Source organism: Poecile atricapillus, chromosome 15 (genome assembly GCF_030490865.1).
Source record: "Poecile atricapillus isolate bPoeAtr1 chromosome 15, bPoeAtr1.hap1, whole genome shotgun sequence".
NCBI classification, from domain to species: Eukaryota; Metazoa; Chordata; class Aves; order Passeriformes; family Paridae; genus Poecile; species Poecile atricapillus.
In genome coordinates, this window is record NC_081263.1 from 7480400 (window position 1) to 7504167 (window position 23768).

The window sequence follows — 23768 nt, forward strand, 5'->3', positions numbered from 1 at the left end:
CTGCGCACGCCTCCGCGGCGCGTGGCGGGGCTCGCGCGGTTTCCGTTTCCGGCGCGCCTCGCTCTGGTCCCTGCGGCGGCGGCCGAGCCTTGTGCCTCCGCCATATTGTCTGTGTGCGGCGGCGGTGGCGGCGGTAGCGGCCGCGCCAGGTACCGGCGGCTCCGGCGCCCACGCGGGGCCCCGCGGCGGTGGCGGGCGGAGCGGGCGGCGGGAAGGAGGCGCCGCTGCGCCTCCTGAGCTCCTCCGCCCCCCCGCAGCGGGCGCGGTGTGGGCCGGGGGGCTGCGGCTGCCCCTCAGGAGAGTGGGGCCGCGGCGGCGCTGAGGGGGAACGGGCAGAGCGGGCGGGTCCGGTGCGGCAGGAAGGGCACGGCCCGCCGCCTGCTGCCCTTGAAGGGGCTCCGAGGCCCCGGGGGGAGCGGGCAGGGGCTGCGAAGGGGCCGCCCCGCTGCCCCCAGCCCGGTGCGGGGCCGCCCTCGGCCGCGCAGGAAGGGCAGGGCCCCGCGGAACGGGAGCCGTCCCCTCCCCCAGCTCTCCCAGCTCGCACGTTCGGGCCGTGTAGGTGTTATTTACCTAAATTGCTCGATCTTGCCTCTTCCCCGCCCTGCCCGGAGAAGCGGGGAGATGCGGAGGGGCATGGAAAGGCTTGTTGGTGCTCGTTTCCACCCCCGGCTGCGCAGGGACTCCGTTCTGGGCCTTTCTGGGTGGAGGGGAAGGTCGTTCTCACGGCTTTCCACATCAGTCTGTGGAAGCAGTGGTGGTCAGTCTTGCTCCTGCTGTAATTTAGTTAATTGTGCCTTGGGACCGAGAGTAGTGTGGCTGTTGGTAAAATGTGGTTTGTAACAGAGGGGTCAGATAAGATGATGGAACCCCATGTGTGTCATATCACTTAATTCTTTCTTACTGAGGGCTTTGGGTAAAACCAATAAAGTTTGAATTGTGAATATTCAAGCGAAGTGGAGGGGCAAGCACTGATCTGTGATCTCTGATAATCAGTTGCAGAACCTGGGGCAATGACATGGAGCTGTTTGCAGGTGATTTAGGTTAGATATTAGGAAAAGGTTTTGTCTCCTAGAGGGTGGATGGAGACTGAAACAGGCTCCCCAAGGCAGTAGTAACAGCCCCAAGCCTGACAGTTCAAGGAGCATTTGGACAGTGTTCTCAGGCACAAGGTGGGATTGCTGGGGTGTCCTGTGCAGGGTCAGGAGTTGGAGTTGGTGTTCTTTGTGGGTCACTTCCAGCCCTGGTACCCCTGAGAGGGGTCTCTGATGATTTGAGATTTGTGCTGCTCAAACCTGACCCTGGGCTGGGGACCTTGGGGAGTTGCTCTTGCCCTGACCCTCGGTGCCAGGCTTTGAAACTGGGCATGTGTTTCTGAAGAGGGCTGTGCCATGTGCTCACCTGGCTCCTCATGGAAGCTCAGTCCTGGGTGCACTCCACAAATGGGTTGGGAAGAGCACCTGCCAGAGGGGAATGGGCACAGTGGCAGCTGTTCAGAGGGAAAGCAAATGGACAACCAGCATTTCTGCTTGGGGCTGGGAATGATTTCTTTGTTCTTTGAACATGCTCTCTTTTCTGAAACAGAATTGCTCAAATTAATCAGACTCGGAGTTGGGGCTTGTGCCATCCTGCAAGCCGACCGGGGTGTTGGATGAGAATCCAGGGTGGATTCTGGGTGCACCATCAGCTGGGGCAGAGGAATCACTCATCCTGTGGTTGCTGGTTTTGGTGTGATGTAGGAAAGGGCAAAGTTTCTGCTAGGAGACAGTGAGCTTGGGAAGACTCAAGGCAAAATTTGGGGAAAGTGTGAAGCTTTATCAGTTCCTTAATTAGCCCTAAAACTAGGATTAGGGCAATGTTCCAGTTCCTACAGCACATGCTCTGTATAGACACACACAGGGTCTGCAACTGGAAGATGATAACTGGAATTGGGATGTCCTATCCCAGGTACAGGGCAGGCAGTGCTCTGCACTCAGGAGAAGATCTGCCTGTGCTTTGTGTCTGGAATCCCTGTTCTCTTTGGATAACTGCAGGCAGGGAAGGGCTTATTGTAAGGTCCAGACCTTTCCCTGAATGTGGAGAATGTCCATCTTTGGTGATAGGCAGTGATCCTTTCCTTGCATCTTGCCAGTGGGGAGAAATATCCATTATTTCACCTTCCCTTAGTGATTTATGTCAATGCCTGGTAATATAATTTCTACTGTTAGTGAAATTTGCTGTCTTCTTGTTCTCAGTGTGTGTGGTGGTAGAGTTGGGTGTACATGTCCTGCACTCAGATCAGAGAGTTTGGCTGGTCAGCTGTTGCCTACAGGGAGTTAAAACAGGGTTGAGGAAGGGAACATAGTCTTGGCTTTGGCTGCAGCAAAGAAGCAAAAAATCATGCAGGTGAAGATCTGGGTGATGTGCCTCAGTGAGGGAATGAGGCACAGAGCATGGACAAATGTGGTCAGGAGTAGATGTTGGAGGAGAAAGCAGACACGTCCAAGTGGGAGGTTCAGAACAGGTTTTCTGGGTTTGTCAGGGCTCATGGGTTCATAGATTGAGGGAAAGTGAGTTGGATGTTGGGAATATGGCTCTTTGGAAAAGTGATAATAAAATTGGCAGTAGGTTCTAACAAGTGTGGAGGAAATTGGATCATGGAATATTGCATGACACTAAGCATGTTGAGGTTTGTGCTGGGGGAGTTAGTGGTACCAATTTGCTTGAACAAAGCTGGTGAGATGTGAGAATGAACATGAAAACCTGGGACTGAGGATTGACATGGTAAAATGTCATTTCCTGAAGGTGAGACGTGGAAAGATTTAGTGTTTGATATTTGGGGTATTTTCAAGTAATTCAGATTAAGTTCATCAGCATGGAATGCATTTGGAGTAGGAATCTGGGGGTATATAGGATGTTGAAAGGTGGTTCTAGATTTGTGTAGTTGTAGAGAAAGAAACTATGCTCTGATGAAAGGGACATGTACCCAACTTTTCCCAATTTTATTAAATGGTCGTTGTCCTTATACTTCCATTTCGGTTCTTCTCCATTTTCTCTGTACAGAACTAATTTTCTCTTTGTCTTTCCTTATGTCCTCTGAGAGGAATAAGGGAAGGGAAGACAGGAGAAGCAAATGGGTGACATTGTGGTGGTGTGATTAATTTTGTGTCACATTTCTGAAGAGGCAGGGATTTATTTCTGGGTTACCAGACCTGTCACCTCCACTGTTCCTCCATTATGGAATTGCTTACATTAAGATATCTGTTTTAGAAACTCTGTGCATGAGATTGTTGAAATCTTGGATCTTATTGTCCCATAAGGGTCTTGAGAGTAAAAAAAAAAAAAAAAAAAACAAGATTTTAAGATCAGGAAAGACTGCTTTGACTTAGTCTGGCTACAAACATTTGTTGCAAGATAGCTCTTGGATAAATTTTCTGAGCTTGGATATCTCTTTCCAGGGGCTTCCAAGAGCTGACTTCCCTGGAATTTACAGAATGTAATTGGAGAAAGGGAGTTCTCCTTTGAACCTGAAAAAACTGCTTGGAAGAGGAGGCTGCAGCTTTTTGAGCTGGTGTTAGTGCTGTTTCTGTATGTAGTGTTTTTCCAAGCTGGTTTTCGGCCCCTTTTGCCATCAAGGTGCCAAACTTATATATTAGTAGGAAGGATTGATGAGAAGTGGGATTGTTGATGTGGTAATGGGATCAGTGTTTCATGGATATTTTCTGGTTAGGAGTCCAGTAGAGAAACAGTGACCTAAGCCTAGCACAACTCTTATGTGCTCCAGTGCTCACACTGTTCTGGACAAATTATTTTATTACCCATTTCATGCTGCTGCTTTGGGAGGCTGAAGAGCAGAAGGGAAGCTTGGAGTTCTGTGTGGACTTGGTACCACCACAGACTCACATTTGGAAGGTTACAACTTGAATAATTTAAATTTTCCACAGAGTTTAGTTCTGAGATTTAGGTTATGTCCTCCTTACTGAGTTCTATTTTTTAATTAATATTACCATTTATAGGGAGGTGGTTTCTAAAGCAGGCTGTCCAGCTCCTGCCTGTGTAATGGCTGCATCGTATTATGGCAATTTATTTCATGTGAGTGGTGAATATAATGTGTGCTAGATGGAAAAACAATTTTGAGTCAAGGCAAGAGTTTGGCTGCAGGTTTGGATAGTCATTGGATAGTCTTCAGTGTTAGCAGCAGACCTAGAAAATTGAAGTTACTCACTCTGTTTTTGTAGAGAAGTAGGCTCTGCCCTTGCACCTTCTAGAACAACCAAAGGCTAAATTAGTCCTCTTTTAATTAAGCCAAGTGCAGGGAGAATCCAGCGTGCTAATACAGAATTACATGCCAGAACTTGCTTTCCCTGGGTGGGAAAGGTCTTTCTGTGGTGGGAAGAAGTGGCCCCAAATCCTTTTGTGTGTCCAGGGAGCCAAAAAGGTGCCTCTCCCTGTTGCTACCAAAGCCTTTGGAGAAGGCGTTTTCTCAGAGCATATTTGCACATGTGCGTGTGAGTTGTCAGAAAGTCTTTATTTTTAGTGTTCAGAAAATGGATGAGCGTGGACGCGCACAACAAATTAATTTCCAGTCTAGAAAAGCAAGAGCTCCTGCAGTGTTCCTTCTCTTGCAGCCTTTGTCACAGGTTTTTCTATCTCTTACCAGTGTGCTGCTGAATTCCAGCCTTTCTTCCATGTTTGGTTGTACTCCAGGAGGAAGAAGAAGGCTTTTTGCTCACTGTGCAGCATCTAGATTAATTTCATTTGAGCTTACAAATTAAGTTACAAGTTTTGGCACAGTGGCTTTACTGGGGGCTTGTAAGGTGTGGAGGAGAGTGCTGATTGCTGGAGTTTAATAGCTGGTTTTTTCAATTTGATTCTTGGAATGGTGGTAGCTAGTTTCATCTTGTGTTAATAATGATAAATTTTTAGAGAGTTATGTCAGAACTTCACTTGCTGGCAGGAGTTTGCATTGTGTGTCTCTTGCTGAGCCTGCTCAGTGCTGGCTGAGTGATGGAGATGGTTTGTGGTGCATTGCCTGTTCCATGGAACAGCTGATCACAGGGATTTCCTGAAGAAGTAGTTACAGGCAGTGTCCTCTGGTTTATCTTTTGGCTCTGGTAACTGTTCCTGCCTCTAGGAGTTGCATGATCAGATCATTTAAAACTCTATAACTTTTAAAGATGGTTGGTACAGGTCAGTTTTCTCAGTTCTGCCTAAATCCCACTCTGTATGTGAACTATAGGAGTCAAATCAGCTGAGTGATTGTCCTGGCAGTACTCTGTGCCTACTAATTAATGAGGAAAACAACTGTGTCACTTAGCAGCAATTAGGGAGGTAGAACTTTCCAGAGGATGCTGCCAGTGGAACCTGATGTCAGCTGTGAAGAGCCTGTAGTGCTGCTGAAACATTCCCCTTTGTGAGCCTCCAGGAAGAGTTCCCTGGTGTTGCTGGGGTCTCAGAAACTGTAATTTTGGTAACTGGAATAGTGTGCAAATCTCCAGCAGTAGGAGATTTAGTTTTGTTAGTGCTCTTGGAAGAAAAAGGAACTGCTTCCTGTTGAAGTATTGCTTTGGCTTTAGGGCAGACCTAAAGGGATATTCCTCCAAAGAAAGTCCCCCCGCCTTTCCTGCACTCCCTGCTCAGCCTGAGCTGTCAGTTTGGACAGACAGAGGTGCAAGAAGAGTTTTGTCGTTGGTTTGTGTTTGGTGTGTGTGTACAGGCAGGTTAGTTTGGCAGTGCCTGGTTGTATTGCAGCCATTTTTATCGGATTGTGTCAGGAGTCCTTGGCACTGGCAGTGAGGATATCCGCTGGGTTTATGTGAGGCTGGGAGTGGTGGCAGGAGAAGCTGCAGGCATGGGAAAGAGGCAGAGCCTGTGCTTGGATGCTGGGGCTTGGGTGTCTTGCTGATGTTGCTGCCCCCTGCACCTACATGGCCTCTTCCAAGGTCAGCTTTGGGGTCTTTGTGTTTTGGGGCCTTTCCCTTTGCTCCACGTGCTGTTGACTGACTTAGGTCTGAAAATAATAGTGTTCATGACCTTGGGAAATTGTTCTGCATAGAATCCCTTAGGAGATGGTAGTGAGCAGCATTCCTGTCACTGCTGCTGGAGGTGATCCCAGTGCTCTGCTCCAGGTCCATGTGCTGTTGCCAGCACTGATGTTTGGCAAAGGACAGGTGTCCAACACGGCTGAGATGCTGGGGACCCATAGAGGGTTCATGTGAGCTCTGCTAAAATTCAGCTGTTAAAGATCTGAACAAAAAGGAAGACAAAGCATGACAGACCTTCTGCCAGGAGAGTGTGTGGCACCAGAGTCACTGCCAGGGCATCCTGGAGGGTGACAGACATGTTAGACGCTGCTTTCCGAGTTGGGAAAGTGGGACAGTGAAGTTTTCCCCAAGACTGTGAAGAGTATCATAAAACATGGAGTTACAGTAGAGCCATTCCTGTGGCTTCCATAGAGATTGTGGTCCTCATTACAGAGGATGACTTCTTCATTGGCAGGAATCGTGAGGAATTCAGAGAGGAATCAGTGGAGCTGATGTAGGAAGAGCCAATCTAAATTTAGGATGTTTCTAGTGCAGAATTACTCCAAGATGTTTCTTCCAGTATAACTAAATCTGTCAACTGCTCTCCCTACAAACTGGCCATGTCTTGTTTTGAATTAATCACAACAGTTCACGTTGCTTTTTTAAGGGTCATTGTTGAGGTCATTACATATCATTTGTTATTTCTCTACAGTCGGACAAAATCAGCTATTTAAAAGAAATGTGGAAAATAATTTTTGGTGGAAAATGCAGTTAAAGCAGACTGTGCTGTTCCAAAACAATACCCAGAGAAAAGTTTTATTTCAAACCTAAGCTTTTTTTTTTAACTCAAATTTTAAAATCTCCTTTTCTGTTGATGCTGTCCCTTTAGTAGGTAAATGATCTTCAGGAAAGGATGTAAAATGTCAATTTTGTTAATCCAGGCTTGTTTCTATTTTAGCTGTAAAATCATAGAAAAATATAGGTTGCAGGGGACTTCTGGAGGTCATTTGTTCCGTACTTGTATTGCTGAAGATCATCATGAGAACACACAAATCAGGTTTCTTTTTTGAGATAGCGCATGTTTTTTTAATAAAGTTGATTACTATGATTTCTTTTAAAAGTAAGCTGGGTGTTGATTGATGTTGACTGCCAGCAGGCAGTATTATAATATTTAGGCATGTCTTGATTTTTTAATTTCAGTATTTCTCCAGAATTAGATATTCTTTTAATTCTGAAGGAGCAAGTGTGCTTCTTTGGGAGGATTACAGGGCTATATGAGCTATATGAAGGAAATAATCAGCAATTTTATCTGATAGTTGTAATTCTTGCTCACCCTACCAAATCACATTTTACAGTCATGATTTTAGAGGCTGGGTTTAAGCTTTCTGCTATGAAAGGTAACATCTTGCTTGCAGTTGTAGATGAAAGAAGGGGAATAACCTTTTGATTCTAGACTCTGCACTGTAATTCTGCTCTTCTCCACTGACAGAGCTTTTCTTCTCTCAAAACAAACCCGCTGCTGTCTCAGCCTGTTTACAGTCTTAGGCTGGCACAATCGCCACTGTAATGAGCTTACGTGGGGAAAGTAGAAGTGAGAGGAAAGTCTCTAGACCTGTTTGGCCGATCTGTCCACCTTGCTTTCTCCTGGAGAGGAAGGTGAGCTTGTCTGGGATTCATAAAGCTACGGAAATGTTTTCTTGGCTCTTTGAGTTCATCTTGCTGCAGTTCAGGGCCTGTTTTACTCCTTTGGGACTGCTGTGGGCTCGCTGAAGCCGAGTTCAGGTGGGTCATCAGGAATAACCAGGTTTATGTGGTGTTGAACAAGGTTTTCTAGGTTCACTCCACTCTATCTGGATGAACTTGGATCTTCCTGGCAATATACTCTTCACATTGAGGGCAAGGCATGCTGTTAGCAGCAATCCACAGGGAAGCCAGTGTCAAGCGGTGTTTGTGTTCTTGGGTACATTATTTATACTCCAAGCCTTATCCACAAAGGTCATCACTTGGATAGCACTTGCAAGTTCCTTGGGACACCAGTCTTCTGGGAAGCTCTTGGCTTTCAGCTCACTGGGAGCCTGTGTAAGTGCTGCATCATACTGGGGCAATTTTGTAGATTTTAAGTTGAGAGAGGTTCCGTGCCAAGAACATTTCCATTTAAAAGGAGAAAAAAATTATTCCAGTATCTCAGTTATTCTGGACTAAAAAAAAAGGCAAATTTTACTAGAGGTGAAGTAGGTGTGTTTCTCAGAAACTAATCTGCATGGATTTCTTAGCTGCATTTTGTTGCTGCTTGCTCTTAAGTGCATGCATCCGGAAGGACAGGGTGTAGGAAATTCCTGTACTAATTGGAGTAGGTGCTGAAGTATGGATCCTTCACAAAATATCCAGTTCCCTATGGGGGCATGGTTGCCCTTGGAATTGGAGTGCATTGTAAGGATGATGGAATCCCTTTTTAAAAATGAGGGGGTTTGCAACTGGATTAGATTAAAATGTTTTAAAAATCAAAGAGAACATTGAGAGGCTTTTTACCATTTTATTGAACTTTAGGTGCAAAATGTCTGAGCTTGCCAAGCTGCTCAGACAACAGGCTACTGTTAGAAGAATTCAAACTTTTAAGAACTGATCTTTTTTAATTAGTAGGCTATCCAATTAAAAAATTCCTATATGGTGGCAGCACAATTGTTTGTCTCTGGGTTGGGGCTCTGGGCACTCCTCTGGAGTCTGTCAGTAGGACAGGAGCTGTGTTTGGCTCTGTTCTTGTGTGGGATGAGCAGGGTTCCTCTTGATAAGGCTGCTGTGTAAGGAATCAGCTAATTATCAGTTTGCTAATACTCCAACGGCATTTTTGAGGACAGGCCTGTGTGGGAAAAGCCAACAGTGAAACTGGCACGGTGTTCCTTTGCTGTAGCTGTCATGTGAGCCTTTTTGGGTGATATCTGTCCAAGGGGTGTCACCACAGGGGCTGAATGAGAAGCCCTGCTCTGTGTCCTTGCACAGGCAGGCCTTGGCAGTGAACAGCATGTCAGACTGTGGTTCTGAGCTTTGTCTTCTCTCTGTGACCTCTGGTACACTGCCTTAAAGCTCATGGTTGTTTCCTAGCTAAACACTTCTCTACCGTAGAAATTAAAATTTTAATGTTGTTTCTGGAGATGCTCAGGGCTACACTGGACCCTGATCTCACTGCATCTATTTTGATTAGATGATGTTGAGCAGACTCTCACAATATAAATTATTTTGTGATTCTGTCATTAATGCAGGAATTAATAAATTACAACATTTTGTTTGGATTCTGCAGAAATAGGACTCATCTTTTATAACAAGCTCAGGCACTTCTCTAGATGCAATCACTGCTCATACTGTAGATTTTTCTGCTTTGAAACTGCAAGCTCAACTGACGCTTGCATGTCAACACCTGTCCCCATTATCTGTCCTTATTTGTGTCATTCCCTTCTGCCAAAGAGCTTGGATCCACTGCAAAATAATCCCCCTCCAGGGGCACTGAAGGCAAAAATCTATACAAATTCCTTGGCAGTTTTGAGCAGAGAGTGAGCAGCTTTCAGGCAGAGTAAGTTTGTGTATGTCTGTAACTCTGTTTGCTTTAAAATTAAGTTATCTGTGCAGACTCTCTCCCCTTCCTGTGTAAGGAACAGTAGACAATAATACCTACCCTCGTAAATAGACATTGTGTGCCATTCTTAGAAGCTGCAGTTGATGATTTCCTGAAAAAGCCCTTCTCTGAGCAGCCTGTTACAATGTGCTGCTTGAGCTAGGCTAGAGCTACGTGACAAAAAATAGCCACTGTGAAATTTGATCTATCTTTAGATAATGTGATTGATTTTACTTTTTTTTTGTGCTGAAACCAATCTTGCTAAGCTGGGTGAGGGGAGCAATCATGTGTGCTTTATTTATACTGGGTTGTGCTTAAAAATTAAAATTGCTAAGTCATCTGAGACATGTATAAGTTCGGTTAATTCCTTCACAAGGAGTATTGGGCAGAGGAAATGGGCTGGTGCATCTCCTGACAGAAGCACAGGAAGTGAGAAGAAACAAAAACACAGTGATTGAACTTTGAAATCTAATAAATTTCACTGTACGAAACTGTTCTAGTAAACTTGCATGCTCTAGTAATGCCTGGGGACATCTAATTTCTAAGTGTCTGAGTCATGCCACATAAATGCTTTGAGGTCTTAGATGATTGCTGCCTCATCTTCTGAAATTGTATTTTGTGAGAGGACTAGCATTTTGTCCAGGAATAGACTTACTATATTTTTAGGAATGCTTCATATTCTTCCATTAGCTGGACACACTGCTGAAGTGTCCCATCCTTTTATTGGTCTAAGGCCTCAGTCACCCTTCCATTGTGGACTTCAGGATAGTGCTGTGTCCCTGTTTAACCTTTGGACTGGATTAGTGTAACCTTGTCTACCTGAAGCTGCCACCACCATCATTTGTGTGTTAGTAGGTCAAAAAAATGACACAGTGCTGAGCTCTGTCCCACCTAAGGAGGCTTTGTCCATGTCAGAGAGCCCTGCACTTCTGCCTCTGGAAGCAGGACCAGCTGCTGGTCAGGATGTGTGATACAGTGAAGGACATCAGACCTCTGTCCCCCCAGGTCCTCCACCATATTCACAGCCACTGGTTCTTGCTGGCTCCTCACGGGAGCTGAAGTGTTGCAGACCTCAAATAAACAACAATCCTGCCTGTAGAGCAGGATTTTGCTTCTAGAGTTTTCTTCTGGTGTGACATGTCCAAGTAGCTTAAGCTAACTGCTCCAAGCAGATTTCTAGGTGTTTCTCATTAATGTGTGTTTAATGGGACTGTTACTTCCTTCTGCAGTCTGGCAGTTGCCCATTTTCTGTGAAGGGATAAGATTGGCATAGCAAATAAGTATATTAGTTTAGATAACAGTGCTGCCCACTGTTTGAGCACATACACAGGGCTGTATGGCCCTGCCACATGCTGCTACACACCAAACAATGCTTTTCCTTGCTCCAGTATAGCTCCCTTTCCTCTAAGTTATTTTGAAAGCTGACATGGGGATTCTTGTATTTAAACATCTAAAAAGGTATTAACTTCCCCTCGTGAAAGATTAGAGAGATGTAAAAGCACCACATTTATCTTAGGTAGGACAATATTGTTACAAAACTGTAGTGAGTTGCTGCTGTCTTAAATATTCAGATCTGGGTGGTAAAATATTCAGACATATAGGATAAAAATACAGTGTTTGTCTCTTGACATACAGTACCTTCCTCTCGAGTGGTTTTGACCAGTCTCAATACTGATAAAACTTACCAGAAGCTTTGCAAAAATGGCATTGTGAGGAGGAAGGGTTGGAGGTACTTTGGACAAGCAGAATGCAAAGGAACATCTTCAGACCCTTGCAGCAGTGCATTTCTTTCATGTTTGATTAAAGCATCATAATCCAACACAGATGCTGCTGTCTTTTGGACTGTCAGATTTAATGTTTTGACTGTAGGAAGTTGTGACTAAATCTGGTTCCCATCCCAGCAGAATTGAATTTGTTACATAGGATGGCCCAAGACTTACGATGGGGGTGAGATTGCAGCCTGTGTCTGTTGCTTTCAGTCTGGAGCGGAAAGGAGGGGATCTGTCTGCAGATACAGAGCACATGGCATTCTTTCCTTTAGGAAAGTTACCTCTACAACCAGCAGTTGGAAAAAAGGTGTTGAAAGTTACCAGGTCAGGGGGTTGGTTTGCTAGAGGCCGGTCCTGTGTGAGTGAGAGTAGACAAATGGCTTTCAAGCTCTCACAAGTTATCCCAGGCCTGTGGCTGGGCAGACTCCAACCTCTCCTTTGCAGCAGCTTTTAATGATTAACTTAAATACTTCTGAAGTACCTTGAGAATTTAACCTCTGGTTTATATTCTGTCTGCAGGTGGAGGAATCTGAGGCCTTTCTCCTCTGTCAGCACTGCAGACCAGGTCGCCTCTGATTTCACATCTCATTTCCGCCTGCCAAGCTGTCTGATATGTCGGGACCCGTGCCGAGCAGGGCCAGAGTTTACACGGATGTGAACACACACAGACCCCGGGAGTACTGGGACTATGAGTCGCATGTTGTTGAGTGGGGGTAAGTCTGGACTGCCTCTGGATGTCCCTGCACTGGGACCAATCCCTGTGGATCCTGTGTAATGGTACTTGGGGAGTTCAGGCACCTGTGCTGTGTGAGGCTTTGTCACACTTCTTGCCAGATGGCAAGGGAAAAGATCACAACTTCTCTTCAGAAAAATGTTTTTTACCAAACACTGAAATTCTCAGTTGTGGAGGAACATTTATAGCAGCTTCCTTAAAAGTTTGAAGAATTTTTGCCAGGTAGTTGGGAAACACCCCCCTTTCAGAGGGAAGAAAATCTATTTCTGAAACAATCCAAACAGTCCTGAGTGCAGGGCTGAAAGGAAACAAAAAGACTTCCAAACTGAAGTTGCTGCTGACTTGGATAAGTGAAGAGACTCCACAGACTTAAATAGGTACATGCTATTTTATGACTTGTTGCTTAGCTCTCTGAGTGCCTGGAAAAGACATGGCTGCTTCTCTTTGAAGGAAGGAGGTGTCTAAATTGAGCTCATGACTGAAGTGTCCCAGAATCAGACAGCAGTGGTGGCAACTTCATAGCTCTGCGTTCCAGCTGGGATATGGAGGGCCCAGACAGAATTCTGCCCTCAGCTGTGCAGTTCCCAGTTTCTGGAATGTACACAGTCATCTGAGCATAAGTGCTGCTTTGTGCCTAGACTGTTTTTAAACAACCTTGTACTTAGATTGTTGCTCTTATTTGCTTTGTTGAATTTTACCACCATTATACAAAGAAAAACAGAACTTCCAGATACAGAGAGAAGGGGCAGTTCAAGTTTGCTAACGCTGAAATGCATAGTTGGGCTTTCAGTTCATAGTTTTGGCTTGAATCTGTCTCCAGCAAATGGAAGCTCCCTGTTTCTCTGCTAATTGTTAAATCATCCAGTTCAGGAGAGATAAGGCACTAGTTAATCCCCTTTGTCTGGGAAGTGAGGCAGTGTTGAGTGTTAAGAAGCAGTTTATAAATTGTGATGGAAATGACTGAGCCCTTTGGAACTCTAACCTTTTCTCTCCACAGAAATCAAGATGACTACCAGCTAGTTCGAAAATTAGGCCGAGGCAAATACAGTGAAGTATTTGAAGCCATCAACATCACAAATAACGAAAAAGTAGTTGTTAAAATTCTCAAGGTGAGCTGGGGATTGGACAAAAGATAAAATCTGTCTTCAGGTGATCAGAAGGCCAGGAAGGGCTTTTTGATGTTCTAAAACTGAAATCCTTAAAGCCTGGCTTTGGAGTGTCACTCAGTGAAACAGGCCATTGTTTTAAGCCTCCTGATATAAGTCCTGCACTTGGTTATTAAGACAGATCTCTGCCTGTAAGGAATTAGGCTCTGTGTTAAAGAAGCTCTGATGTACACCACCTTTTTTACTTGGAGCTAAGCAACATTTCAGCAGTTGACTACAAAATTCTCAGTTTCTCTGAGTGCTGGTGTCCTGGCAGGCTCTCATGGCTATGGTCTTCATTTAGTGACTCTCCAATAGCCCATGGATTTCTCATAGTTAAACATTTCCCATATGCCGGTTAAGGAGTCTTGGAATATCACAGAACTGTTAGGGTTGGAAAAGCCCTCAGAGATCAAGTCTAGCCAACACCTCACCATTCATGTCCCCAGGTGCCACATCTACAGCTTTCAAATCTATTCAAGGATGGTGCCCTCACCACTAGAGCAGCCTGTTCCAGGGCTTGACAACCCTTTCTGTGAAGAAATTTTTTCCTGATGCCTGTACCTCCCTGGCATGGCTAGAGGCCATTTCCTCTTGGCCTATCAGATCATGCTCAGAGAGTTGTTTTTTGGTTTTTTTTAATGCCATCTTCTGGCCTCTCCTTCACTTGGAATTATTGTCTTTAACTGTCAAGGTTGTATGGTTAGAAAGGAGACAGCAGATATTTGAGCCCTTACCGGTGTTATGCATACTCAGGTTAAATTGCAAAGGCTCCAATATATTTTGCTGATATGCAGTCATCTAGGTGTTGTCATCTGGGTGTAGAGCTATTAGCCTCATTTTACTGCAGGGCTTTATCTTACACTTTGGGTTTTTATTCTTCAGCCTGTTAAAAAGAAGAAAATCAAGCGTGAAATCAAGATCTTAGAGAACTTGCGAGGCGGTCCCAATATAATCACCCTTGCAGATATAGTAAAAGATCCTGTGGTGAGTAAGGGAGGAATTGAAGGGTTACACTGGGGTTATGGGTGAAGTTGCTCTGTTTGATTTCAGCTCTGACCTGGCTTTTTGTTTTCCCCTGCTCTTAAATCCTGCTTTTGAATTGACTGATCAGATCAGCTCTTAATCTGATAAACTTCTTTTAGAGGGCCCTTCCCCCACAAGTCCTTCCAGCCCCTCACTCTGTGAGGAAGAGATACCAGTGAGCTGAGACAAGTTAATTCGCTCTGCAAACAGTGCTGCTGGAGGCTGTGGGCTTTGGCTCTTGTCTCTGTGTCTGAGGGGAATCATAAATATGTCCAAGGCAGAGGGGTTTTGTGCAGTTTTAGTAGAAAAAATTATTTCATTCATTATCCTTAATGGAAACATAACTTAACATGGCTGAACACTTTTTTTTCTGTTTCAGTCTCGAACACCTGCTCTGGTTTTTGAACACGTAAACAACACAGACTTTAAGGTACAGTGTGGGATATGACTTCTCTTTCTTTTTTTGTTTGGAAACCACTTGTACTGTCTTTCTGGGGAAGGAAAAGTACATAGTACAGGCATTTCCTTCCAGCATAGGAAATGCTTTTAAAGGTAAATGCAGTTGGATTGCAGTTGCAGACAGAAGTTTGTAATTAGCCTGTCATTACCATTTTGCCACAAAAGCTGCAAGATGAGAATGCAGATTCCAAGAGTTATTTAACCTTGGTAGCAAATTAATCTGTTACCTTGTGGCCCTGTCTTTTTGATCCATTTTGCTTTTATGTGTACAGCTATTTATTGGAACGACTTTAAATGTGGACAGCTCTTTCTGTGGCCTTCCATACTCCTGGAAATGGGGATTTAAATGTTTCTTTGTCCCTTCATGCTGGCCTGCCTCAGAAGAAGAATGGCTGTGCAATGCCATCCATCATGCTTGTGCTGGCTGGGTACAACCAGAGGGAGATAGTGACAGGAGCTAGGATGTGCTGTCTGAGCAGAGCTGGAAGTAAACTATGTATGGGATTTGCAAAGGAAGAGGAACATACTGATCAGAGTAACTTGGGAAACTTGAGCTATACCTTCAAATGGGTTTGGAGAACGCCAGCAGCCCAGAACAGGGGATTTTTGGATGTTGAACACTGACATGATGTGTTTGTGTCCCACAGCAATTATACCAGACATTAACAGATTATGATATTCGATTCTACATGTATGAGATTTTGAAGGTAAGTTGGTATTTTGCTGTTTTTTTGGTTTATTTCTAGTATTTGCCCTCAGCTAATCCTGTAGAGATGGTTCTCATGTCACTGATGATAGTGACATCATATCACTAAGGGAAGGAAAGAGAGAGCTTATGTAAGAATTGGGCAGGAAAATATTAAGTCAGTATCTATTTTTCAGTCTTTTGGTACACTGAGATACCTTAAAATCCTAAATCAGGAGTACATGTAGCCTTGGAAAAAAGAAAACTGAGAGCTGTTACTGGCTGGTTTTGTGCTCTGGCATAATGTGAGTCAAATGTTTTCATCCATTCTTCTGAACTAAGTAATTTCTCCTTAGGACTCTGGAGAAGGGAGGCTTGTGTGATCATTAGTGCCTGGTAACTGTGCTCTTAGAGACTCTGAAATTACAGTTTTATGAGGAAGCATGTGAAGTGCAGACACTTGTGTTGCTGGGACCTTCCTTTGAGAGGGGGCTCTAGAAGCGTTTTCTGTGATCAGTGAATCTAGTCCAGTATCTAACACTGGACAGTCTTTTCATCTAGTTAGACTTGGTATGTGTGGAAATACTTCTGAGTATGGTTGAACTTCAGACATTCTTGTGACTCCAGCATCTGTTTCCTTTCACCTGCAGGCTCTAGATTACTGCCATAGCATGGGAATCATGCACAGAGATGTCAAACCTCACAATGTCATGATTGACCATGAGCACAGAAAGGTAGTGTGGGTTGGCTGGGGGACAGGGAGGGGTTCTGCTTTTCTCTTGGCAAACTGGGATCCCTTTTGGGTACTCCTGTGTAGTGCCAGAACTTTATGAGAGGGACTCTCCTCATGGTGTGGAAAAATGTAAAATGAGAATCTTGTGCTGCTTTTTGAAGCTTTACTTGGTCACCTGTAACCTATGGGCAGGGTTGTAAGGAGAGGTATTTTATTTAGACTGCTTGGTGATATGGGTTTGGGGAGAATATGTAACCAGACACTCTGATCAAATTAATTGAAAATGGAAGACTTATAAGTTAACTTCAAACTAAGTGCACCAGTGTCATTCAGACAGTGGAAAACTGGAGCATCCTTTGAGCCTTTTTTCTTTGTTTTCTACCATTTTTAGCTTAGACTAATAGACTGGGGTTTGGCTGAATTCTATCACCCCGGCCAAGAGTACAATGTCAGAGTGGCTTCCAGATATTTCAAAGGACCTGAACTTCTTGTAGATTATCAGGTAAGAATTACCAGGACTTCTTACTGACTTTTCTATGGAAAGTCAGTGCCATTTCAAGATAATAAACCCAAAATTCAGATGTCTAGAGAGTTGAAGCTAAAGACAGTCTGTTCCAAAATGTCTGGCAGAAAGCAGTGGCCATAAAGCCACTGAATGAAAGAAACTAATGAGTAGTCTCAGGACCTGAGGAAGAGCTGCAGAACTAGTGTTATGGATCTTGGAATACAAATGTTGAATATTTTTTTAGTAAGGCTGTGTTTGCAGTAAGGTACAGGAATGAAACAAAGCCCCTGTGGGAACAGCAAGTACTGCATGAACTTCTAAATTAAGCTAGAAAAGCATCCCCTTATCTGATGGCAGTTTGCATTATGGAAATCACAGTGTTCCTGGTGACTTTCAGACCATGCTGGTTCTGGAAAAAGGCACATTCTCACCTGCCCATGGACCCTGGGGAGTCCACACCTTTTGTTGCTTGTTGCAATGCTTTCTTTCCCAACACACATTTCTCAGTCGTTTGTAACATTGGAGACTGCAGTGAAAATAGAAGAAAGCTCTGATCTTTATTTAATAAGCTGGCAAACAGGGATGGAATTAGGATACCTGCTGTCCTGCTAATTGCTGTATCCCAGTTTGAGTAACTGGAAGACTGAGCTGAACAGTGGCTTAGGGATGAAGATATGTGAAGATAGTTCAGTTTGTTTCCAGCATGACATGGCTGTGTTCATACCACCTTGGCGGGGGGTGGGGTGGAACCCTGATAGTTTTGGAGGTCTGTTCTTCTTAATTCATTAGAAATTGAATTGTCCTTCTGGTTTTGTACAGATGTATGATTACAGTCTGGATATGTGGAGCTTGGGTTGCATGTTGGCTAGTATGATATTCCGAAAGGAGCCATTTTTCCATGGCCATGACAACTATGATCAGGTGAGAGCTGGTCATGTACAATGTCTGTTCTCTTAGCACCATGAAGGTTTCCTGCTTAGGCTTTTATGGAGTCATCCAGAGAATTTTTAAGCCTTTCTCTAATGGCTTCTTTGCTCAGTTTGAAGCCACATTCCTTTTCTCAAGTGTGCAAGATTATGTAACCAATTAAATAGAAATGGATTTATAGAGCTTTGTACTTAAGAGCTCCTCAGTAGGTGTCTGGGAAAAGCTATAGAAATAGTTATATTAAGGCTGGTGTGTTCTAGTACATAGTTTGACTATTCCTGAGGTTATTTTATGTGGAAAGCCCTTGCCACTACTCACTCTTGCCCCACTCTGTATAGAAACTGTGATTTTGGTACAGGTTTATACAGATTCTGAAATCTTTGATGTGTTGCCTTTAGGCCAAAATTTTTATATTTAAACCTTTACCACATGCTCAGCATGTGACTGCCATGCAAATATTCTGGAACAGGGAACCTTCTGTTCTCAAATCTTTATTCTGGAGCTCTCTGGGGTGGTGCTTCACCTTTCACATGCAAGATCCAGAGTTTCTGCTTTTTTGACCAGTTATTCTTGCCTTCCCCTCTGTTGGTTTTGAACATTTTCTTGCTGCTAAGGGAGGTAGTGTTGCAGGGTCTCAGGTTTTAGAGATTTTAGGGTCTGTGGCTCCCCCCTGGCTGCCTTGGGGTACTGAGCTCCAGCTGTGAGTCGAGACATGTTCCTGATGCCTGGGACTGTGTGGCTGGGGAAGCCAGAGACACAGGCTGACCCTGTGGCTTCTGATTCCTACTGCTGGGACCAGGTTCCAGCTCCCATGGGAATGTGCTGCTGTATCTTCATGCAGGCTCTGGTATTACCATACCTGCACAGCAGTGACTTGTTTTTGTTTTTGTTCCCAGCTGGTGAGGATAGCCAAGGTGCTGGGGACAGAAGATCTGTATGACTACATTGACAAATACAACATTGAGCTGGATCCACGTTTCAATGACATCTTGGGCAGGTGAGCCAAGGTCTCTTTGGTAGACCCAGACATTTACAGCTTTGTCAACAGACCTTGAAATGAACAAAAATTTGTGGGAGAAATAAGAGCCAGAATTTTGAAGAAATGACACTTCGTGCCTTTAGTCCCTTTTGCCAGTGCTTCTTGTAGTCCTTTATATGGAAATGGACCTGAGGAAAGATTTTTAAATGTCATCCAGGCAATAAAGAAACTACTGGAGCAGAAAGCATGAAGGGCAAATGCTCTCTTCAGTCTGGAGGAAAAAAAACAAAACTGTTTCTCAGCATTAGAGTGCAGAAAGTCAGGTGCTGCTAAAGATGGAATTTACATGGGGTTTTTTTCCCCCTCATAGTGAGACTAAAATTAAAGGAGCTCATGTTGGGTGCATAAGAGATCAGCAGAACCTGCAATTTTAGGCCTATAATCCATTCTGAACATTAGTCCTGCTGCTGTCTGGGGTTGTGGCAGGGCCATGCAGGGGCTGTGGTGGCCGAGGTGGCTGTGCTGGGGCTGTGACTGCTGTGCCACCACGTGGAGACACAGTGACACTGCTTCATGCTCTGGAATGTCTCAGTCCCGAGGCTGCTGCACGGGACTGCTGAGGGAGCAGCCTCCCTAAGGGCTGGACATCTGTCACAGCTCTTGCTCCTTAAGAAAGTGAGTTTTGACATCACTGTCCCCTGCCTGGCCTGATTTGGGTCTGTTTTCCTGCAGACACTCCCGTAAGCGATGGGAGCGCTTTGTCCACAGTGAGAACCAACATCTGGTGAGCCCAGAAGCTCTGGATTTCTTAGACAAGCTGCTGCGATACGATCACCAGTCACGACTGACAGCAAGAGAAGCCATGGAACATCCCTACTTCTGTAAGTATCATTTGCTGTCCTGAGAGTTCTGCCATGGGAAACCTCTGTTCCCATGGCTTGTGCACATGGGAACTGAGAATGGCAACAGTGATAGGCCTGGTCTCTGCAAGTGATTGTGCTGGAGCTGAGGCTGCTGGTCTCTGTGTGCTACCTCTACCAGCCAAGGAATCAGTGTTGGGTGCCCGTGTTGGGCCCATGAATCAACAAGTAATGTCAAGGAAGGTCACCTACATCATGTGATTTGGCATTGCTTTCTGCAGGTGTGCATGGATTCCTGTGTTTGGATAAATCCAGAGAATTCTGGTTTCTTGATAAACAGGCATTTTAACTCCTGTTGCTAAATTTCTTAGGTACTGCTCTATTCAGGTCTTGATTTTGCAAGCAAAAATGTAACTTTCAATAGTAAATGCCTTTAAATTGTTGCTTTTTTTTCACAGATAATGATATCTAGGGGTTTGAAGCAGCTGCAAGAGCGCATAATGTCAATATTTGCTCAGGTGGTTTGGTTTTGGGGGTATTTTTGCTGCTGCTGAAGGGACTCCCATAATTAACAGACTGTTGATCTGTGTTACACCTGTTGGAAAAATCCCAGGGAAATGTTTTGCAAGTATGAGCATTAGTGAAGCCAGTAGCTTGGAATGTGAGAGCTGGACAAACATTTGATTAACTTGTGTCCACAAAAAGATAAATGCAGTGCTGAGCTCAGCAAAGTTTGGAGTTCCCTTGTCTGACACAGAAGGCCTGGGAGGCAGGAAGGGGTTGTCCCAGTTCAGGTGAGAGCATTATTTACATGCAGCTGAAGATACAGAGTTAGTCAGTTGTGATCATCTCGTGGAAGACAAGTTCTAGTGACACACCTGACAGCTCACAGAGATGTGTATAGAGACATGGCACATGACTGTAATTAGTGATAATCTTTCTGCTTGCTACACCCATATTCTGGGTTTGGCTTTCTGCAATTACACAGTTGCTTAGCACAGAAAGATCAACTTTGCCATAATATCCATCAGCTTTTCCTGTCACAGTCCTGCTGAACCCCAAATCAGATAATTTAGCTGACTTTCCCTGATATCACGTGACCTTGGTACCTTCTTGAGTGCTTCCCACTGGAGTTGGTGGAAATGTCTGTATTTCGATAGATGATGGTTGATGTTATTTGACACAGGCAGAGGACTGGCTGAGCACAGAGACCACAGGCAGTCTGTATGCCTCAGCAGCTCTTGGCAACACAGCACTTACTGGTAGTGTACTCTTCCTAGATCCCATTGTGAAAGACCAGGCTCGGATGGGCTCGTCCAACATGCCGGGTGGCAGCACTCCTGTCAGCAGTGCGAGCATGATGTCAGGTCAGTTCTGTCAACTCTTCCTGGTGCCTGGTGTGCTAAAGCATTTGTACATGTGGGGTGGGTGGGAGGGAGGGAGAGTTCAGCAGGCAGGGCAGTGTTGGATCATCTCCCAGGACTGGGGACAAGGGCAAGAAGAGCTGCAGAGTGGGTGGGAGAGTCTGATAAGTAAGGCCTTGGGCAGCCTGACCTGTTTTTCTGGTCTCATTTTAAGAAGTTCTTTGCAGTTGATTTTTTGGCAGCAGCCTGAAGGACAGTCCACTGGCACAGGCTGCCCAGAGAAATTGTGGCTGTCAGATCCCTGGAATTATTTAAGGGCCAGGTTGAACAGGGCTTGGGGCAACCTGGTCTAGTGGAAGGTGTCCCTGCCCATGGCAGAGGGGTTGTATTACGAGGAGCTTTAAGGTTACCTTTTCAACTCAGACCATTCTGTGATCCTGATACATACCTGTCCATCAGTAACACTTAGGGGTGTGCAAATCTGTGCCCTTCCCAGAGCTGCAGAGAATAGTGACAGATCTTTAACCTCAGATTATTTTGGCAGCTCTGAAAACATAACTGACCTGCAAAGCTTCCACTTGACTTCAGAAGCTGTCCTGGATAGCAGTGTGCTGGTTTTACTCTAATTCCTGCTTACCTGTCTCTCTTCCAGGGATTTCTTCAGTGCCAACACCTTCGCCCCTTGGACCTCTAGCAGGCTCACCCGTCATCTCTGCCACCACCACCCTGGGGATGCCGGTTCCAGCTGCTGCGGGCGCCCAGCAGTAGTGACGGGCTCTGTCTCCTGCTGCCTGAGCTGAGTCAGGTGGGGAAGAGGTTTCCCCCTCCACCTCTCCTCAGGACGCAGCTCGTGCCTGGCAGGGGAAGGGAGGGGATGAACGCTTTGGAGACACCGTGTCTGAACTGTTGCTTGTGGATTTATAGTAGTTCAGTCATTATATACAAAATTATTATAGGCTGATTTTTCTTTTTTTACTTGAACTTTTCGTAACTCAGGGGATTCCCTGAAAATACCTACAGATGGAATACTTCTTGGACAGTTTTTCTTTTTCCCCCCCCCACCCCTCCCAAAAAAAAACAACAAAAAAAACAAACCAACAAAACAACTCTTCATGTAATAACAAAGATGAATCAACAGCATTTCCAAGCTCTTGCATCCTGCTGGAAATCTCTTCTCTTCATGTTCCCACCATTATTCCTCCACAAGCCTACACCTTGGGGGATTGTGCTGTTCTCCAGAGACTACCAAACCAAGTCTTCATGAGGCAGGGGAGGGGATTCTTAAAGTACCACTCACTTGAACCCCATGTCCTGCATATGTCCCAGCCAGGGTACACTGAGGAGACAATTCCAGTAGGGAGAGGTGGGATAAGCTTAAAAGGAGTAAGTGCAGATAGTGCCCAAAACCCTAATTGGATTGGATGTCTCCTTAGGAGTCAACCAGAATGCTAACTCACCCCTTGCATGTAATTTTAGTCTTTAAAATGAAGTTACTGATCCAGTTGGAGTCCTTAACACCTCCTGAGACAGGTGCTCCTGTAGAGTAAGCCCTGCTCTGATCAGCCCCTTTCTTGTGGAGGGTTCTTCCAGCCGTTGCTTGGCTTGGATCTCTGGAATTAGTTTGTTATTGGGTATATTGTTTTTAAATTGTTTCTATAGGTTTCGAGCTGGTGGCTACTTAAAGCTGGAAAAATCAGACTGCGCCAAGTCCGATCCCACATCTTCACCCACCATCCCCTCCCTCACGTGCCATGTGGTGAGAATACCAGTTACCTCACAGTCTTGTAAATATGCACTGAGAGGAAGGAGCGAGGAGACGTTAAACTGAAATGGTAGATCAGTAATTGTGGACAAATATTATCATTGACAACGGAAAAGCACCCTTGTTACAGCCCTGCTACCCCTTGCTGTGTATATATACTTTGTCCTTCATATGTGAAAGATCCAGTGTTGGAATTCTTTGGTGTAAATAAACATTTGGTTTTATTTATCGAGGTTAGATTTAAGTTCCCTGTGTAGAGGCCTCCCTGGGGTGGTCATACACTGACACAGGAGTGGTGACAGCCTCATGTGCCCTGGGTGGGCCATGTCCCTGTCACACCCATGGGGAGCAGTGCAGAGAAGCCTTACACAGATGTCACAAGCCAAAGTATCTCCTGGGAGAAGGACCTTTTGCCATAACAAAAAACCCTCCTCTTCTGTCTCAGCCATGATGGTGGGGAATTGAGATGATGAACCACTCCCTAGGTGTTTATGCTTGCTGTGCCACTCACTGGATTTCTGTGACTTGTTTTCAGTCACCTAGTGCTAGGGTGGCTCAGCTGGTGTGGCCGCAGGCACAACGGCGCTTGTCCCTCTCAGTGACCTCTCATCCCAAAGCCATTGCAGCAGTTGTTCCCCTGGACATTGTGATCTTCACGTTCCTCAGTGGGTGCTGACGCCTTGGCCTGCAGCTCCTGCTTGTCACAGGCACCCATCCCTCCTCTGGAGAGGATGGACATGTGCTTCCACCTTGCTTAGTTTATTATAAGATGGAGCATGTGGGCTGGATTAAACGTGTGGGCTGATATGTGGGACATGGAACACTGCCCCTTTCTTGTGAGGATTGCTGGCAGGGAGATGAGGTTTTTCACATACACCAGGATAACTTTCTCCTCCATGCCTTCATCCAGTGGAAATCCATTGTACTTAATCTTTTATATCCTAAAGTGATGTGAAAGTTGGACTGTGTTGACTGTTACCTCAATGTGCTGTAACGTAAAAGCACCCAGTATGACAAAATACAGCTTGTTTGCACTGGTTCTGAGCTATGCAGGACATTTTACCCAGTTCTTTCGTTATTCCAAGCGAGTAAGGATGTGTGGAAGAGCAAACTGGGAGTGGTGAATGGCCCCAGTGCCTGTCGGCCCTTGCACAAAGAAGCACGGAACCCTGTGCATGGAAGGAGCTTTGTGGACTTGACAAGCCCTTACAGAAG

General features: G+C 45.1%; 1 protein-coding gene across 4 annotated transcripts; it reads left to right on the top strand.

Moving 5' to 3' along the window:
- CSNK2A1 (casein kinase 2 alpha 1) lies at positions 1–22786 on the top strand. Of its 4 annotated transcripts, XM_058850361.1 has the most exons (14): positions 1–149; positions 11895–12088; positions 13106–13217; positions 14139–14240; positions 14659–14709; positions 15386–15445; positions 16074–16157; positions 16548–16658; positions 17481–17582; positions 18485–18585; positions 19300–19448; positions 20708–20794; positions 21444–21596; positions 22451–22786. In XM_058850361.1, the coding sequence occupies exons 2-13, from the start codon at positions 11988–11990 to the stop codon at positions 21557–21559; spliced, it is 1176 nt and encodes a 391-aa protein (XP_058706344.1). In that variant the 5' UTR covers positions 1–149; positions 11895–11987; the 3' UTR covers positions 21560–21596; positions 22451–22786. The 4 variants fall into 4 exon arrangements, with proteins under 4 accessions (XP_058706344.1, XP_058706343.1, XP_058706345.1 ...); XM_058850360.1 differs by having other exon boundaries at positions 21444–22786; XM_058850362.1 differs by lacking the exon at positions 1–149 and adding an exon at positions 7862–8078 and having other exon boundaries at positions 21444–22786.
- The last annotated feature ends 982 nt before the right edge of the window (positions 22787–23768 follow it).

Excerpts from the sequence above, each read along its gene's own strand:
- CSNK2A1 (XM_058850360.1), top strand. The coding sequence starts at position 11,988 with ATGTCGGGACCCGTGCCGAGCAGGGCCAGAGTTTACACGGATGTGAAC. Across the intron at positions 16,659-17,480 it reads AACTTCTTGTAGATTATCAG|ATGTATGATTACAGTCTGGA; the intron begins GTAAGAATTACC and ends GGTTTTGTACAG. Across the intron at positions 17,583-18,484 it reads GCCATGACAACTATGATCAG|CTGGTGAGGATAGCCAAGGT; the intron begins GTGAGAGCTGGT and ends TTTTGTTCCCAG.